This window comes from Nomascus leucogenys, chromosome 22a, assembly GCF_006542625.1.
Source record: "Nomascus leucogenys isolate Asia chromosome 22a, Asia_NLE_v1, whole genome shotgun sequence".
In the NCBI taxonomy this organism is placed as follows: Eukaryota; Metazoa; Chordata; class Mammalia; order Primates; family Hylobatidae; genus Nomascus; species Nomascus leucogenys.
In genome coordinates this window covers 15,225,533-15,242,976 of record NC_044402.1, presented here as the reverse complement: position 1 = coordinate 15,242,976, position 17,444 = coordinate 15,225,533, and the positions used below count along the sequence as shown (strand labels likewise).

At 52.8% G+C, this 17,444-nt stretch overlaps 1 protein-coding gene across 3 annotated transcripts in view; it reads right to left on the bottom strand.

The window, feature by feature from the left end:
- The window catches only part of TTC7B (tetratricopeptide repeat domain 7B), a 276,135-nt gene that overhangs the window by 25,085 nt on the left and 233,606 nt on the right, over nucleotides 1–17,444 (bottom strand). For all 3 annotated transcript variants that reach the window (XM_030802487.1, XM_030802485.1, XM_030802486.1), the window contains one exon: nucleotides 12,308–12,510. In XM_030802487.1, coding sequence (XP_030658347.1) covers nucleotides 12,308–12,510 — 203 coding nt within the window. The remainder of the gene's footprint in view (nucleotides 1–12,307; nucleotides 12,511–17,444) is intronic.

Sequence of the window (17,444 nt, the reverse complement as noted above, 5' to 3'; positions counted from 1 at the left end):
AAAAAAAAGGAAAAAAGGCACTGATAGATTTGCTCGATGCAAGGTTGCAACAAATCTTCAATTAGTAAAAAATGAGTATCTGCAAAGTGCAATAAGGTGAAGGGCAATAAGACAAGGTGTGTCTGTGCCTGTACCCTCCTCCTTTGCAAGCCCTTGGGGTGACTAGTTGATGTTCTGAAAGATTCAACAACAACAACAAAAAAGAATCAAAACACTAACACCTGGAAAGGTATTTTAAGAGACAGTTGTTATATAAATACCACGCAGATAAGAAAAGAGAGGAAGCCAACTGGAGGAGGGAAGGGAGAGATCACGTGTCGTTCATCAGTGAACGTGGTGGGCAGTAAAATAGGCAAGGCCCATGGGGTGGGGAATTTCCTACTGGGGCAGAGTGGTCTAGAGCCCAGGAACGCTGGCAGAGGCTCCCTTTAGCTAAGGAGTTCTCTAAGGGCTTTTCCAAAGCTCTCAGCGACTTGGAGTGTTCTTGACATTGGGGCCCTCAGACCTTGGTTGGTTTGTTCCATTCTCTCCTTTCCCCAGGTGATTGCTGAGGCCTCCAGGAGCCAGGTAACCGGCAAGGCCACCTCCTGATCCCAGACTGGGCTTGCACCAAACGCTCCGGGTGGAGCCTCACACAATTGCACCCTCATTCCTTGGTCAGCTGCACTCATCAATTTGAAAGGGGACGGCGGGGGCGGGGGGTGGTCTCCAGGGCCAGGGCCCAGAGCAGGCATCCGTGGATCTGTGCAGGGGAGAGAGGCCTGCCTTGGCTCCAGGTCAGCACCCCCCAAGAGCCTGAGGGTTTGAGACTTGCTGATTCTTGGTAGATCTGTCTTCCTTCCTCCTAAGCAACCCCACGTTGGCAACATGAGTGCCAAAGGCTAACTTGGAAACTTCTCTGTATCCAAATAAGCTGGTCTATCGACGCTGAGGCTGGCAAGTCAGGCACGTCCTGGACTCAGGGCAGCTGTGAGTGCAGACATGCCACACAGCATGGAGAGACACATCTAGGCGGGTAAGGGGCAAGAGGAGACACAAAGACTTATTTCTAGTGGAGAGCGAAAGAGAAAGGCACCAAGCTCAGTGGATGCTGCATGACCACGAGACCCAGAGCTGGGGCTGTCTGAGCCTCAGAGAACAGTGAGAAATTCCACCCGTCCATTAGAGTGGAGACAAAGTTCTCTAGGGCAGCGTCAGCCCTGGAGGAGTTCAGAGAGCTGATCTCTTTTACCTCCATCTCCACCCCCATCTCAAGAAGGCAGGTGCTAGTCTCCCATTTTACAGATAGGAAGAGTGGACATGAAACCTTCAAAAGTGATGGAATCAGGATTCCTGGTGGGTTGGCCACTCACTGCTCTGTGCCCTTGATCAGTCCCTTCCCCTGTCTGGCCTCCGCTTCCCCATCTGTAAAAGGGGGTGATTAGATTAGGGCATTTCATGGGATTCTCAGTCTGCAATGCCTTTAACTCTCTGATGAGTGTCAGGTCCAAAGGTCTCCAACTGTTTTAGGGCCTCAGCCTTGATGTTGGGAGAGACTTCTTACAGGATATTCTCCTTAGACCTTTGGGCTCAGCGATTTAAACTCAGTCTGAAGGTCCAGACCACATGTGGGGTTGACATGGCCCAAAGAGAGCTCCCAAGCCCTCAATGGGGAGTCTCTGGGACCAGCACCAAATGGTGGGAAAGCAATTCAGGCCCAAGATGGCTTGGAAGCAGCAGGCCCAGTTGGCACAGAATGCCACATTCTGAGTGACAGCCATCCCCTCTGGCTGAGTTCAGAGGCAGGTGGTGTGGGGGAGGGGGGTGGCTGAGGAATGAAAAGCAGCAGCAGGGCTAAAATCTAGGGACGTGGGAAGTAAGGAGCGGGAATTCGGGACCAGTATCTGAGAACACAGAACAATCCACAGAAGTGAAAATGAAAGGCCTGATCCAAGCTGGGGAGCAAAGCAGGAAGGCGGTGGAACCTCAATGTCACATCACACTGACATAACGGGGCAGAATTTCCAGGAATAAATGGTTTGGCTAGAGTATGTCAGATTTTAAATGATTTTAGATCATAATTACTAATGACAGACTGAACTGTACTGCCCGTAATTAGTCATCTAAGACTCCAAGACAGAAAACAGAAATAAACACAGCATTCATTTTTTCCTTAAGCTGAAGTAAAGGAATGCCTAGTGACAAAAGGCACCACACGCTTGCATTTCAGAGCCTGCCCTGGGCCCATGAATCTTCTGGGTCTGTGGCTTTAGTCCTCGGTGAGGACAGGGTGGCCTGGTGCCATGCCCCCCTGGCCAGCACTGAGAAAAATGCTGCAGTGGTAGGAGAAATCCAAGCACCAAGCAGAAAATGTCTGCAGAGACTATCTCTGTGCCAAATGATGTTGTTTTGAGCGGGAGGGTTGCTGGGGAGGGGTGGGCAAGTCACCAAACAGGAGTCATGTGGATGGACGGCAGAGGTTCTTATTCCCAGGGACATTCCTTTTACTCCAAGGAGGACACAGATGCTCAACAAGGAGAAAATATTATAAGCTAAAAAAGTGCAGTTTCAAAAGGATGTGAGGAAATAGCTAACATCATAAGAAAACTTTCAATTACCTGGTTCTCACCTCACACCTGTTCCACCAGTATCTCCCCCCCCACTCAATCCTCTCCACTGGGTTTGCCCCTCTGATGGGATTTGACAGGCTCATCTTTAATTGGTTATTGCCACTGCTATCACCTGCAGCCTCAAAGACAAGGTGGCAGGCACTGCAAACCCGGTGAGACCCGCATGGTCTCCGTATCTCCTCCCCAGAGGAGCCCGCCCTCCTTCAGGCGGTGGTGAAAGCCATGAAAAGGCCTTGGTGCTGTGGAAAGCAGGGGAGGCTGCTTTCATCTAGGTTTGGGGTAAGGGTGGAGGCAACAGAAGAAGCTCCCTCTCCCTGGACCAGGATGGGAGGAAGATCCTGCCTTGCACGGACACCATGATCACAATCTACAGAGGGAACTGCCATATGCAGGGCTGAGGATGTGTCCCAAGTCACCATCCAGGGACGAGAGTGTGTCCCAACAGACAACTGGGGAGTGACTAATAGAAACTCCACTAGCTGAGAATTCATCTGACCTGAGGGAGGAGGGGCCTGATGTCTAGCCTAGAGGGCAAGTTCCTCTGTGGAGGAGGGCAAGAGAGAGCACAGGGGGTCTGGCCCAGGAAAAGTGCAAATCCTTATAAATCATCATTTTGGTTTCTGGTTGGGAACTCAATCTGTCAAGAGCGTGATTAGCGTGAGTCTGTTTCTCAGAAGGGGATCTTGTCTGAGTGAACTGAGAGAACAGAAGGACCAGGCCTTGGAGTCCTGTGAAGCCAACAGACATCTGAGCCTAGACATGCCTGCAGCTGGACACGCCTGCGCCTGGACACGCCTACACAGGGACATAACAGCCCTCAGGCAGGTGCCTGCCTCCTGAGCCTCTCTCAGCTGTGACTGCCCATGTGGACAGAGAGCAAGCAGCCAGGGACACACACGTGGCCAGGGGAGACTCTGCAGGCTCCAGCAGGGCACTGTTCCACAGTAGTCTCTGTGGAAGGATAGTGACGTCCATGCCTCCCAAATGGGATACAGAGTCTGACAAGGAAGAGTGTGCTTGGGGACAACAGGGCTGAGTGTATGAACTCGGGGGTGGTGGTGACTGCCTCCACCAAGGGCCCTCAAGCACAGGCTCTCCTCCAGCCTTTTCCCATGTTCAGGCCCAGAGTCAAGCCTGCAGATCAGCCTGGGGACCTGGATGTCCCCAGCACACTGAGTGAGAGCCCCACTTACAGCCTAACAGGGCCTCCTGAGGCCTGGCTTGTAATACACTGACATCCCACTGTGCTGGAGGGTTCTATTAATCTGCCTGATCAAGCCTCGTGGTCTCATGTCAAATCACATGGCTGCATCATCCAATCCCGCCTCGAAGTCATCTCCCGCACTCATGGTCAGCAAAGGCTGTGCCCAGACCAAGCCGGCAAACACTGAAAGCCTCTGCACCAAGGCAGGAGCCCTGGCTGGAGAGAAACAGCTGGTTCTGATGACCTCTGCTCAAAATCCAACACTTTCTATCTCCGCCTGGGAACAAATCACCCCAGGGGCCTCCACCAGTGCACTCTCCCACCCTTCTCCACCTCAAAACCAGGGCCCTGGCTCCGCAAAAACAGGCAGCAAGTCACACTCAAAAGCGAAGCATCGTGCTCACGGCCGACCACGCGCCAAGATATATTCTCATTTCGGCTCCTCCAACCAGTGAAAGTCAGTCACGCTGGTGCAGAAAGGGAAGCTCCACGGGGCCAGGAGATGACTCACTCACTGCCAAACAGACGCAAAGGAGCTCCCAGCCCAGGCGCGACCTGGATTACAGAGAATGACAGCGACATTCAGAGCTGATATTTGCGGAGTGCGAGGCACCCTGCTAACTCATTTAACCCGCACAGCAACACCACCGAGCACTGTTATTACTCCCATTTCACTGTCGAGAAAAATGGAAGCACAGAGAGATGAAGGGACTTATCTCAGGGTACGCAGTTAGTAAGTGACACAGCTGGGACTGGAACCCAGGCAGCTGGCTCCAGCACCGTGCTCCTGATCTTTGCACTGCCTGTCACTGAAGCTCTGGGTTCCTAAGGGACCACACCAACATACGATCTCACGACTTTCTTGTTCTGCTTCTGTTCCTAACTTACGTGTGACCTGGGGCAGGTCACCAAGAGCAGGGTCCCCATCAGTAAACAAGTAAGTCCCCTCTCACTGTGTTCTAGGAGAGCACACGCAGCAGACACAGCGTATGAGGCTTCAAAGTTCTTTGTAGAGAAAAGTTATCCTTATGCCAAGTATCAATAATTGTTGAAAGGGCTTCACACAGCTATCAAAGAGGCTAAAACTATCAAGCGGCTATCGAAGAGTGTGTGTCACTGGACAGAAGACAGAGCAAAGATTGAAGACGAAGTGTCCAGTAGGAGGCGCTACTTTGTCCTCGGCACTGTGAGTTGGAACTGCAGTTACAGCGAGTAAAGGGAAGAGAGAAATGAGGGTCTATGCACTTTTCAGCATCCTCTCAACAAGCACACGGATGTGTCGGAAGGTTGGGCACTAAACACTTCATAAGCCTTGCTCTAGAGGAAAAAAAAGTTATTCTCCTCAATTTGGAAAGCATTTTTTAATTATGAAAGAAAACAAAATACAATTAACAGATGAAAGGGCCTTCTCACTGGACTATCTGAAGTTTTGTTTCCTGCCAGTCATTCTTTCTATGTATGGAAGGAAAACTGATACTTCGGATGAAAGAGATCCACGTCTAAAGATGGCCATCTGAAAGGGGAAGGGTATTTCAAGTCTATTTCATCAGCTTAATTGTGCCTGGGCCTTATCCAGAGGAACAGAAGGGATCCAAAGATGTCTCTTGAAGACGTGTTTCCAAGGGAAAACTGCAGATGTGCCGAAGTGCGAGCCTGTCCTGCCTGTCTGGATCCTGGGTGGCCCTCACTAGGCTGATGGTAAACTGGACAGACACACGGACACCGAGTGCCAGTTTCTGGAGGAGCCCCCTGGGAAGTTCATCATCTTCATGCTGAATCTCTCCTCTCACAGGGTCACAAACTGGAAAACATGGTGCTAACTAAGAAAATAGGAGGCAGCAATTTTCCCCAAATCTCAATGAACAGATGGACAATTTAAGAGATGGGAGAGAGAGAAAAACACCAGTGTTTTATAATTTAGCAATGCCAGGCAAGCCGAAGCTCACCTCTTTCCCTCGATTCCAGCCCTCTCTGCCATACTTCCAGTTCATCACACATAATGGGATGAGATGTTTTCACACAGTAAACATGCATGTAAGCTGGAAGACAGTTTAAAGAAAGCTCCGACTTCAGGCCCCTCTTTGAACTTCAGAAGAGCCGCCTTCTCAGAGTGGTGTCGTTAGTCAGCAGTGTCGTTAGTCAGCCTTTGGAGCTGTTAAAACAACTGAAAATGTAGTCATAATCCATAAGACATATCCACTGCACCTCACATCGTGGGGCTGTCTCCCAAACCTACCATCAATCTGCTGCACCTTCGGGTATTTCATAAGAAAAGGCATTTTTCAAACAGCTCGGCCAATCTCTGCAAGTCTTCTGCTACTAATGTAGTCCCTTGAAATAGAACGGCAGCGCCACTCCTCAAGTTTTTATATTTGATGTTATTCCAGATTTCTGATGTTTCAGAAAACAGAAGATCACAGAGGAACTCCTCAAAGACAGCCTGTGTATGAAACCTTTAGCCTACAGCCATCTTGATTGAACTAAGAGGTTTTCTTGTCTCACAATCCGTCCACAGAAGACAAACGAGCACTTTTGGGCCCACCATGCCCGGAACAAAAAGCTTATTCTATTATTAGATTGACCCCTTATGGTAACCTGAAAAATGTGTTTTTCCACCAAGCAGCGCTCCTGATCCAAGCTCCCTGCCAAATGCTTCCCATGCTCCACTCCACTCCAACCCACCACCCCTAAGACTCCTCCAGATGAGGCACATGGCCCCCAGCGTACTCTTTGGGTCAACTGCCTCAGCCCAACCCCTAGCCACCGCCCGTCTCTCCTCCCCATCACTTTCCCCTTCTCCTTGGTGAGCTTCACCAGTAGTCTTTTATCACGACTTCCTTGGGGTGCGGGTAGGGAGCGGTGTGTGAAACACAGCCCCTCTGCCATCTTCTCACAAAGGGCTGATGGCTTTCTGTCCCTTTCCAGGCCCTCAGCCTTGCCTTGGAAACTTCATTTAAGGGGATGGCCCCTTTGTGCTTTAATCTAGATGTCATCACTTCTCAGCATTGGCTGTGAAATATCATGGCCTCCGTCCTAGCCTTGGGGAATGCTCATCCTGCAGGTGGACGCAGCAGTTCTCCTCCTTCCCTACTGCGGGGTGGGGGCTCCATCTCACTGCTGTCCCCTGATGCTCTTTCCATGGTTCTCAGTGCACAGTCCCTCTCAGCTCACAGTCCCTCTCAGCTCACGGTCCCTCTCAGCTCACAGTCCCTCTCTGGCTCACGGTCCCTCTCAGCTCACTGTCCCTCTCTGGCTCACGGTCCCTCTCTGGCTCACGGTCCCTCTCAGCTCACGGTCCCTCTCTGGCTCACGGTCCCTCTCAGCTCACGGTCCCTCTCAGCTCACGGTCCCTCTCAGCTCACGGTCCCTCTCTGGCTCACGGTCCCTCTCAGCTCACGGTCCCTCTCTGGCTCACGGTCCCTCTCAGCTCACTGTCCCTCTCTGGCTCACGGTCCCTCTCAGCTCACGGTCCCTCTCAGCTCACGGTCCCTCTCAGCTCACGGTCCCTCTCTGGCTCACGGTCCCTCTCAGCTCACGGTCCCTCTCTGGCTCACGGTCCCTCTCAGCTCACGGTCCCTCTCTGGCTCACGGTCCCTCTCAGCTCACCATCCCTCTCAGCTCACGGTCCCTCTCTGGCTCACGGTCCCTCTCAGCTCACGGTCCCTCTCAGCTCACGGTCCCTCTCTGGCTCACGGTCCCTCTCAGCTCACGGTCCCTCTCTGGCTCACGGTCCCTCTCAGCTCACGGTCCCTCTCTGGCTCATGGTCCCTCTCAGCTCACGGTCCCTCTCTGGCTCACGGTCCCTCTCAGCTCACGGTCCCTCTCTGGCTCACGGTCCCTCTCAGCTCACGGTCCCTCTCAGCTCACGGTCCCTCTCTGGCTCACGGTCCCTCTCAGCTCACCATCCCTCTCAGCTCACGGTCCCTCTCTGGCTCACGGTCCCTCTCAGCTCACGGTCCCTCTCAGCTCACGGTCCCTCTCTGGCTCACGGTCCCTCTCAGCTCACGGTCCCTCTCAGCTCATGGTCCCTCTCTGGCTCATGGTCCCTCTCAGCTCACGGTCCCTCTCTGGCTCATGGTCCCTCTCAGCTCACGGTCCCTCTCAGCTCACAGGCCTCTTCAAAGCGGCCTCACCCCACTTCACCCCACTTGTTGTCCACTCCGCCAAGCCCTGGCTGACCCCCACCATCTGCTTCTGCTTCACACCTTTTCTCAACCTGTCAAAGGGACTGGAGGCGGACCCGAGCCTCCTGCTAATATTCTCCAGCACGCATTTGTTCCCTAGCAATACTTCCCATCCCGGCCTTATCAGCTCCACTCCACGCAACCTCCTTGGCTCCCTTCCATGTTCTCTCTCTTGAAAGCCCTTGTTCTCTTCTTACTTTCCAATCTCACACTTGCCCTCAAAAGCCCAGGCTGACGTTATCAGAGGGCAACCAGATGTCCCTGTTTGCACAGCCTGTCCCTGTCCTGGTGATTTTGTCCTTGGCCTGGGAATGACTGTCCAGGGATGCTGGTTCTCTGCTCCTCCGTCCACCATGAGCCACGCTTCTCTCCTCTCCCCACCCCAGAACATGGAATAACTGCTTTGGAAAAAGTTGCTCTATGTTTCTTTAATTCATTTTGCATACTGAGAGCTAAAGGCTTTTTAACATAGCACATCAAATAAATGTAAATTTATACACTTATGCAAAAATAATATAAAAATATGCCTTTAGATTTTCTGGAAAAAGTCTGGTCAGTCTATGAATTCCTCCCCTTGTCAACAACATTACTTGGCAACTCCTTATGCCTCTAGCATGCTGCTCCCTTAATACCTGCCCATCCTCAGCAATCTCTGCTTCCCTTGTCTTGTGCTAACTCATTATCGCTAACAAACACCTGATTTCTCTGCTCCCTTCTCACTGCACATGAATTTAAACACACACGAAGGCTAAAGCTATTAGAAGATCGTCCGTTTCCTCTGGGGTTGAATTTACATTTCTCTTGGCAAGTCTGACCTCCGATTTGCTGTTTATGAATACTAAAGTCACTCTTGCTTTTTAACAATACTAACAGGTTTGCATTTCTGCTTAAGCCGTAGCCCTCCTGCAAGCTGATGATCTGGCACCTGCTGCCACTTACAACTCCTGGCATAACTGTTCTCTGCCGTCACATCAGCCACCTGACCACCACCTGTGACACAGACAACGCGGCTTCCTTCTCCCCAACAGCCCCCATTGACTGCTTGTCCCCCGGCTCCTTGCCTTCCTCTCTGAGCATCAGGGCTGCTGCAAGCACACTTTCCACCCTCTCCCATGACCCACGACCTGTCTCACAGTTGGCTCCTTCCCTTGGAGCCTCCGCAGTTGGCTCTTTGATGCTCCCTAGGGCTCTGTTCTTTAAACTCCTTCTAGTCTTGACCTTCTGACCCTGGCCTCCCTGGCCGCCCCTTCGCCGCTCTCCCTGTGTGCCAGGCAACTGTCAACGCTCATCTCTGTTTCCGCCGCCCTCTGCCACACAGGTCAGGGCCCCTGCCTCCTCCCTGGGGCTTGACCTGGTAACACAGCCTCTCATCTGCCTGCTGACACCTTCCTCTTAACTCAGGGGCTTGCAAACCAATCCGCCTTCCACGAGGGTACAGACAGAACCTTTTGTGACTTAGCAAGAGATGTCAGTTCTTGGGTTTCTGTCTCTATGATGTATTGGTGTGGTTATCCCCATTTATATAGCTGAGGAAAATGAGGCACCAAGAGGGTGAATAACCTGTCCAAGGCCCCACGGTGAGTGAGGTCAGAGCTGTGATTCTAACTCAGGCCAGCCTGGCTCCAGGGCCTCTTCCTGGGCCCCTTCCTCCCTTCCTCCATCCAAGGCCACAGAAACACAGCTTCCCTGTGTAGCTTGTAGGGAAGAGGACAGAGAGGGAGTGTGATATCTCAGGGCTGAAGAGCCTGTGGGGTCCATGGGCTGCCCCTCCACAGGCACCAGAGGGTCCTGCAGCACCAGTGGGAAGGGCACCCGCCCTTGGCTGCTTGGGGCTCCCCCTGGCTGTGGGCTGGGCTCTTGGGGACAGGCTGGGGAGAACACAGGCCAGATGCATCATTTAGAAAATCACCAAGAAGGCGTGCTCAAGCTACCTTCAGGAGCCACACTCATCAGTCACTGGGCAAAGTTTCTGACTGCGAGACTCCAAACTCCTCAAATCTGTAGTCTCGCTCTTTTCAACCTGCCTCCGATCTGGATGGTTTTTCAGTATCTCAGGATCCATGGAGAGAGGTTTTAACAGTTTATTATGATGACCCCTCTCTACTGGCAAGGTCTCCAAAGCAGCTCACGCCTCTGAGCCTAGTAAGGCTCAGTCGTTGCCAATGCACCCGGCAGGCGGGGCTCTCCACGGCCCTGGTCTCGCTCACCAGCTCCCTCGTGCTGGGTCAACTGCTTGCTCCTTTCAGAAAGGAAAGCGCCTGGCATGTGTCAGGCATCTCAGGTATCTTGAAAAGCTCCAAAGGTGAAACAGAAAACTCTCCCGGTGCGATTTTCCTATTTGATCTTTTGTCTCATGTGTTCCCCTTGGGGATGAACAAGAAATACTTCCCTGAATAATTCATAGGCCCCGAGATGGAAACATGCAGCCTCTTTTTAATAAAAAGGCTGGGACGTGGCGGGGATTGTACCTCTTCTGGTTGCTCTCAGCAAAAGCTCAGGTATCTGACAAGCTCTTCACAAATTCTTCTTCTAATAGTGAGACAAAAATTAAAAGCCATGTAATATTTTTAATCAAACAGACTAACATTTGGATAATATGTAAAATTATTTATAAATCTGTATGGGGCTACAGAAAACTCACAAAGGGAAGTTGGAAAAAATTAAGTAGCTGTAATTATGGTAAGGTTTGATTTCTGTTTAAAACTGAAAATGACTGTCTTTAGTTTCCTATTTCATGAGCACCTACTAGGTGCCAGGAACTCTGCTAAGATTATTATGTAAGTCATTTCATTCTTTCTCGCAACATCCCACTGGGGTAGGAGCCCAATTCACCGAAACACAACAAGGCGCCTAAAGGTTATGTGACAAGTCCGAGCTTCCCCAGGAGTCAGGACCAGGGCTTAGTTCGAGTGCAGATGTAACTCATAAGCAGACACTCTTTCCACGGGGCCTAATTCCCAGTGCGTCAGCATTCTTCTGCTGGAAACCAGCAGTTAGTGCCCATCCCCTTCTACATTTTGCAACATTACTATGAGAAATGGCAAGATAATGAAGGCTCTGGGATGCTTCGGGGAACATTTTACTTATTAGTTACAAAACCACATCCTATTAATCTTAGACAGACACAGCCTGTCTAGTCAAATGCCTTCATTTTGCAGAAAGGACACTGAGGTGCTGAGAGCTTAGGGGCCTTTCCTGAGGTCAAAGAGAAAGCAGCTGATGTCGCTGGGACCAGAACTGTGTCCTCAGACTCCCTGTCCAGTGCTCACTCTTCCATATCACACACCACCACCTGATTATGGGTGCTAAAGCCTCCACGGGTGCGGACACGAAGGGCCCTCAGCTTTAAAATAAAAGGTTCTTCTTTCCTGCGGTTCATGACATCACCGATGTCTACTGCTAAAAATGAAACAACAATTCAGAACCAAAGCCCAGCATGCAGGCCCAGAGAACACGGCACGGCTTTTCACAAGTTCCTCAGACCCTGGTAACTTGTGAGTTTCAATTCAGACCCTCGCAGGAAGATGACAGAGGACTGGTGAGGCAGCTGCACTAACATACGCTCATAACGGACAGAACCCTCCTGAGCGAGCAGTCTCCCCACCTAACTGAAACCGACACAGCCAGGTGGCCGGCTCCAGGGTCTCTCAAGAATGATCCATGGCAAGGGGTGGGGGTAGCAGGGCAACCCCAGGCTTCCGGCCAAGGCTGTAGACGAAGGATGTGCACCGCCACAACCCCACGCAGCGCGGACACTGGGGTGGCTCATCTGCCTCCCACCTCTCAGGGCAACATGGCCAGACACCCCCGCTGGTAGGATGCTCCCTCCCAGCCAATGGCCTCAGAGACTTGCTGGAGTCTCAGGCTCCCTTAAGGGAAGAGAGCCTCCCAGTTTGTAAAGTGTTCTGACTCTCATCCTGAAGTCTCCCCGGGATGTGGAAACCCCCAAAGGTGGCTACTGCAAGCAGCGCAGAGGCTGAGATGACAGTGACAATGCCCCATGGCCACAAGAATGTCTTTATCAAACCGAGAGCCACAGGGTGGCTTAGACTGCTGGCCAGGAGACCACAGCACCTAACAGGATGTCAGGTAGGGCGGCTGAGGCTATGCACAGCCAACTCTGGGGGCGCCATTTGCATAAGCTATGGTAGAAACGGTGCCCTCTGGCTTCAGGCCATGTGACGGCCTGGCAAGCTAACTGCATGGGGCCTTTGGAAGCAGAAGAGGGTGTGAGGGTCATGTGCTACCTGCTGCTTCCAAGGGCTGTCACCATGCCAGAGAGGGGGCCACCGCCGGGCTCACGGACTCACCAGTCGCTGCATGCTCTTCACGTGGGTGGGGCTGATGGCTAAGGCCTCCTCATACCACCGCCGCGCCTCATCCATGCTTCCCCGGAGCTCGGCAATCTGGCCGCGCATGTAGAGGACGTTGTGGGACATTGGGAAGAGGTTGGCAGCTTCTTGGGTACAGGCTGTGGCTTCTGCAGGCTTCCCGATGCCGATGTAGACTTCAGCTGTGAGGAGAGAGCAACGGCACATGCTTTCCTGGTGCCTTACTGAGGGCCTGCGAGCAGCCACCACTCTGATGTTCATGTTACCCGCACGGGAGTCTGGCGGCGCCCGGAGCCAGCTGATCCCTGCTCCGAGTGGAAATGGCTGCCGCCGACAGTCCCTCCTGCCCACTCCTACACAGGGACTGGAGTCACCTGTGGGCCTTGCAGGGCAGGCATCGGTCACCACCAGGCAGGGGGCAGTGAGGCCTGCTTGGTCCCTGCCCCAACCTCTGAGGACACCCACCCTCAGGGCCCACCCGGGGCTCCTCAGTGTCTGGACAGAGGCTGGCCTGGTCCAACCCTCGGCTCTGACCACCATAGAAAAAGGGCCAGAATGAACAAGGAGACAAGCAGACCAGAGGCACACAGACCCTCAGAGGGCAACGGCTCTGCCCTCTGACCCACTCTCCTGATGCCAAGAAGCATGATGGGGCTGCAGGCTGTGGCTATCATGTTCACAGGCGTGAGGCAAGATGGCTGCCCCACCAGACCTGGCCCCTGAGCTCACCTCTGACCAGGGAAAGTTGGTGCACCCTGTAAACTCTTATCTGCGTCACAATGACAAAGCCCTTTGACAAGCCAAGCTATCGCTTTTAAAACAAGCAGGAAAATAAATCTCCTACCGATCCCAGGCCTCAACTCTGTCACCTCCATGTGGAGCCAAGCTCCTCTGCAGCCCTGGCCTCCCTGAAGAGCCCTTTTGAGTGTTTCCAAGGGCGGCCTCCCTGCCTCCCAGGTGCACACTTGTCAAATATCCAGGGGGAATGTGTCACCTGGCCCCTAGGGCCTCTTCTCCCGAAGCCTTGCCAGTTGAGGCACCACCATCTTTCTAGTCAGCTGGGCCTGAGGCTTCAGGGACATCTGAATCACCTCCCACCCCTCTTCAGGGCCAGCAGGGCCACATGGTCAAGTCTGCAGCCCAGAGCCCCACACAGGGGCCGCCTGCTCTGTCGGGGCTCACGGACCCCTTCTCCCACCTGCAGGCCAGACCCTTCCTCAGCACTCTTGCCTTGACCACTGGCGTATCCTGCAGTAAAAGAGGTTTGCACCCCCATCTCTCAGTTATGTGTATGTTTGTATGAATTAATATCTTACATGTCATATGATCCACAACAGCACACAAAATAGAAATGTTAAAAGAACAAAAACAAAAAAAGAAAGTTTAGGCAGGGTGCGGTGGCTTGCGCCTGTAATCCTAGCACTTTGGGAGGCCGAGGCGGGCAGATAGCTTGAGGTCAGGAGTTTGAAACCAGCCTGGCCAACATGGGGAAACCCCGTCTCTACCAAAAATACAAACAATTAGCCAGGCATTGTGTTGCGCACCTGTAATCCCAACTACTAGGGAGGCTAAGGCAGGAGAATCACTTGAACCTGGGAGGTGGAGGTTGCAGTGAGCCAAGATCATTCTACTACACTCCAGCCTGGGTGACACAGCGAGACTCCGTCTCAAAACAAACAAACAACAACAACAAAAAGAAACAAGAAAGTTTTACTATTTTCTTTGTGCACCTTACCATGTCATCTCCCGGAGCCCACTTTGGAAACTGCCTCAATTATGCAGAGACTCCCCTCCCTGCCTCCTGCCCTGGTCATGAGCCTGTCCTCCACAGCTGCTGCCAGGTTAACCCTGAGGCCAACCTCTGGGGCGGCAGCCACCTGCTCCGAAGCCCTCCTTCCCTGGGGCCTGTGGCTTCTGCGCCTGCCCAACAGGCAGCCACGCCGAGGCCCTGTGCTCTGGTTTTCTGTCTGTGTGCACCCACCGGAATATGGGCTGTAAGTGACATGAGGGCAGGGATGGTGTCTGTGCTGCCCGCTGCTGCATCCCCAGGGACTAGAACAGTGCCTGGCACATAGTCAGAGCTCACTGAACTGCTGAATGGATGAATGGTAACTAACAACAGTAGTAGCTAACACTTATTAAACATGTGCTTTGTACCTAGAGGCCTTCTCAGTTCTCATTGTATCTGCATGGTGATCCAGTAGGTACTATTATTTTATCCCCATTGTCCAGATGAGGAAACTGAGGTGCAGAAAGCATGAACACCCTGCCCGAGTTCTCAGGGCAAACTGGAGACACAGCTGGGATTAGAACCCCAGCCACCTGGCTGGGAGCCTGTGCTTGCAGCCCCCACAGAGAACAGCATCTCCTCTGGCCCAGGGAGACATCTGACTCCTCTGCAGGCCTTGGGAGCCGGGCACACTGCCCTTATCTGCTTCCTACCGCCTCCCCAGACCCCCGGGCTCTGGCCTTGCTAGTGCTGCTTCTGCTCCAGCCTCCTTCAGGGCCCAGATGGATCCCGCCATCCCAGGGAGCTCTCTGACCACCCACCTCAGCTGAAAGGAAAGCCCAGCTTCTGCAGCTCCTGATAGCCGGGTCCCTGTAAGTATTTTTGTGAGGTCTCGAGTATGCCAGGGATAGCCCTGGCAGGCGCTGGGGCAGATCCATCTTTCTGGCTCCCAGCTTCAGGCCCAGGGGCGGGGAAATGGCTGGTGTGTATCTCATGGCTGTGGTTAGTGGCGATAATGCTGAACCTTTGACCTCAATCAGCCTGGCAGGTCCCTCCCTGGAACACCTCACTTCCCTGGTGATGATATTTGTACCAACGACTGACTCCCCAGGCCTTCTCTCCCTAAGAGAAGGGCCTGGAAAAAGCGGGCCTCGCCTGACCCAGATGCACCCAGTACCTTCTGTCTGTCCTTGCGCCTGCCAGCCCCTCCTCGCCAGAGATGACAGGGCCCCAGGGCTTGTGGAGGGGCATACTGGGTGACTCCTGCAGACACAGAAACGGGCAATTCCAGCACCATGCACTGAGCCTTGAAGGTGACCGCCTAGCCGTGCCCACCTCCTGATCTCAGGAGACTCAACTTAGAAGGTACCTCCTGAACTTCTGTACACGCAGGGGACTCTATAGGGACAAAGAAGACATTTCTCTGTCCTTTAGTTTGGACCAGGCAAAACCTCTCCCTTCTGGGAGACAAACACCCTCCTAATGACACCATCAGGCTGTCTGACGCCTTTCAGTAGCACAATTCCCTCGACGCTCTCACCAAAGAGTCAAATGTGTGCCCACTGAGGTTTTGGTTCTTGAGTGCGGCGGCAATACAGGGGAGCAGGACAGAGCGTCCCTCTCATTGCACGCCTGGCTCCTGCCTTGCTGCCAAGCTGGGAGTGAGTTCACTTCCAAGATCCCAATCCTGGAGATGCTGTGGGCTGGTGAGGCCGCCCAGCCTCTCCCACTTAGAGCATTATGAACAAAGGCCGACATGGGAGAGCAGGGATGAACATGCCCAGAATAAGAATCAATGTGGGGAAAGCCGTAAATGCCAATAAGACTGTGTGCATGTCATTCCTCCTCTCCAGGGGTCCTCCGTGAGACCAAATGTGATTCCAAGTATCTCACTGGTCGCCGAGCCTGCATAAGCCTCAGGTCTGACGCTCTCGCTCCCTTCATGTGATGGGGAAACGGGAGATGCAGACGGAACCAAGTCAGGATCATGATGGAAAAGGAAAGAATCCAGCCCCCCCATGGCACTTTTCAGTGCTGTGGAAGTTGCTGGAGGAAACCTATGGCTCTGATAAGGCCTGTGACCCTGACAGATGTGGCAGGAAAATGCACGGCCTAGGGTTGCTCCCAAATCCCTCCATTTTCAGCTCAAAAGGAAAGACTGAAGGCACAATGTCCTGGAGCGGTTTTCAAACCATTTTCGCCAGTGGAGGCTCTTTCTTCCAAAGAGCTCTTACCCCAGGATACAAAATACTCCTAAGAGTGGGCAGTGTGGCTACCTCTTGTCTGTCCTCCTCTCTCTGCCTCTGAGGCACCACTGGGAACACTAGGGTTTCCAATTTGCAAGCCACAGTGTCATGAGAACATGGAGGACTTGGTTCTTGGCCCTGGGCCTCGTGTGTGGCCTTGGGCAAGTTGGTCACCTTCTCTGGGCCTGTCCACCTGTCAGGTGGGGGGCCTGCGCCTGGCCCACAGCTCTCCCAGGGCAGTGGCAGGCATCAGACAACACAAGAGTGGCAGGGATCAAGACAAGGCCGTGCCAAGGGATCAACCGTAGGCTGAGCATTTTCCTGCCACATCCGTCAGGAGCACAGGCCTTATACCAGTGCCTGGGTTTCCTCCAGCAACTTCCATTCACCAGGAAGCCTGGAGCTCAAAGCGAGTCACGAATGGTGAGGGTAACTCTTAGTCAAGCCTAAGCTCTCTTGGAGACCGCAGAGTGGGGAAGCTGAGGTGCGAAGAGATAACCAGACTCATTTGAGCCCCGCAGCTCTATTTCGCTGGGTCAGAGTATTTGGGGGATCCAGGTCTAGCCTTTCCACTTCACCATGGCCCCTTAAGACAATGACTCTGAATAGGCATTCCCTCTCTAAGAGGAAATTACACTTGCATGGGGCACAACGTCTTAGGCTCCAGGAATGAAGCTTTAGTGGTGGGGATTCAGACACCAATCAGGTAGGTTGAGATGGAGTTGGAGAGGAAAAGGAAAGGATTTCTAAGGTTTCCCACCACCTCTGAGATCACCCCAGGATGTAGCCTTCTTTGCCTAGGCATGTGGCTGGGCCTCTAGGACAGAACGAGGCCACAAGTATCGACTATGAACCTGCACTACTTGAAAAGCCTTCTTTCCTGGGAGTCCGCCACCCAAACAAGGACCACATATTTCCACCCAGCCTCCCCAGTAGCAGAGCTGGGGATTTGATCTCCATCTGCCTCCCTCATCTTCATTGGTCTGGAACTCAGGAAGAAAAGAATATCATTTATACTTTCCCAAAGCCCCCCACATAGAAACAGTATGGCTTTCTCACTAAACTATAGACAACTCCTAGTCACAGTCATCTCTGTATCCCTCAGCAGAGGATCTAGAGGCTGGTCCCCTAGGACACAACT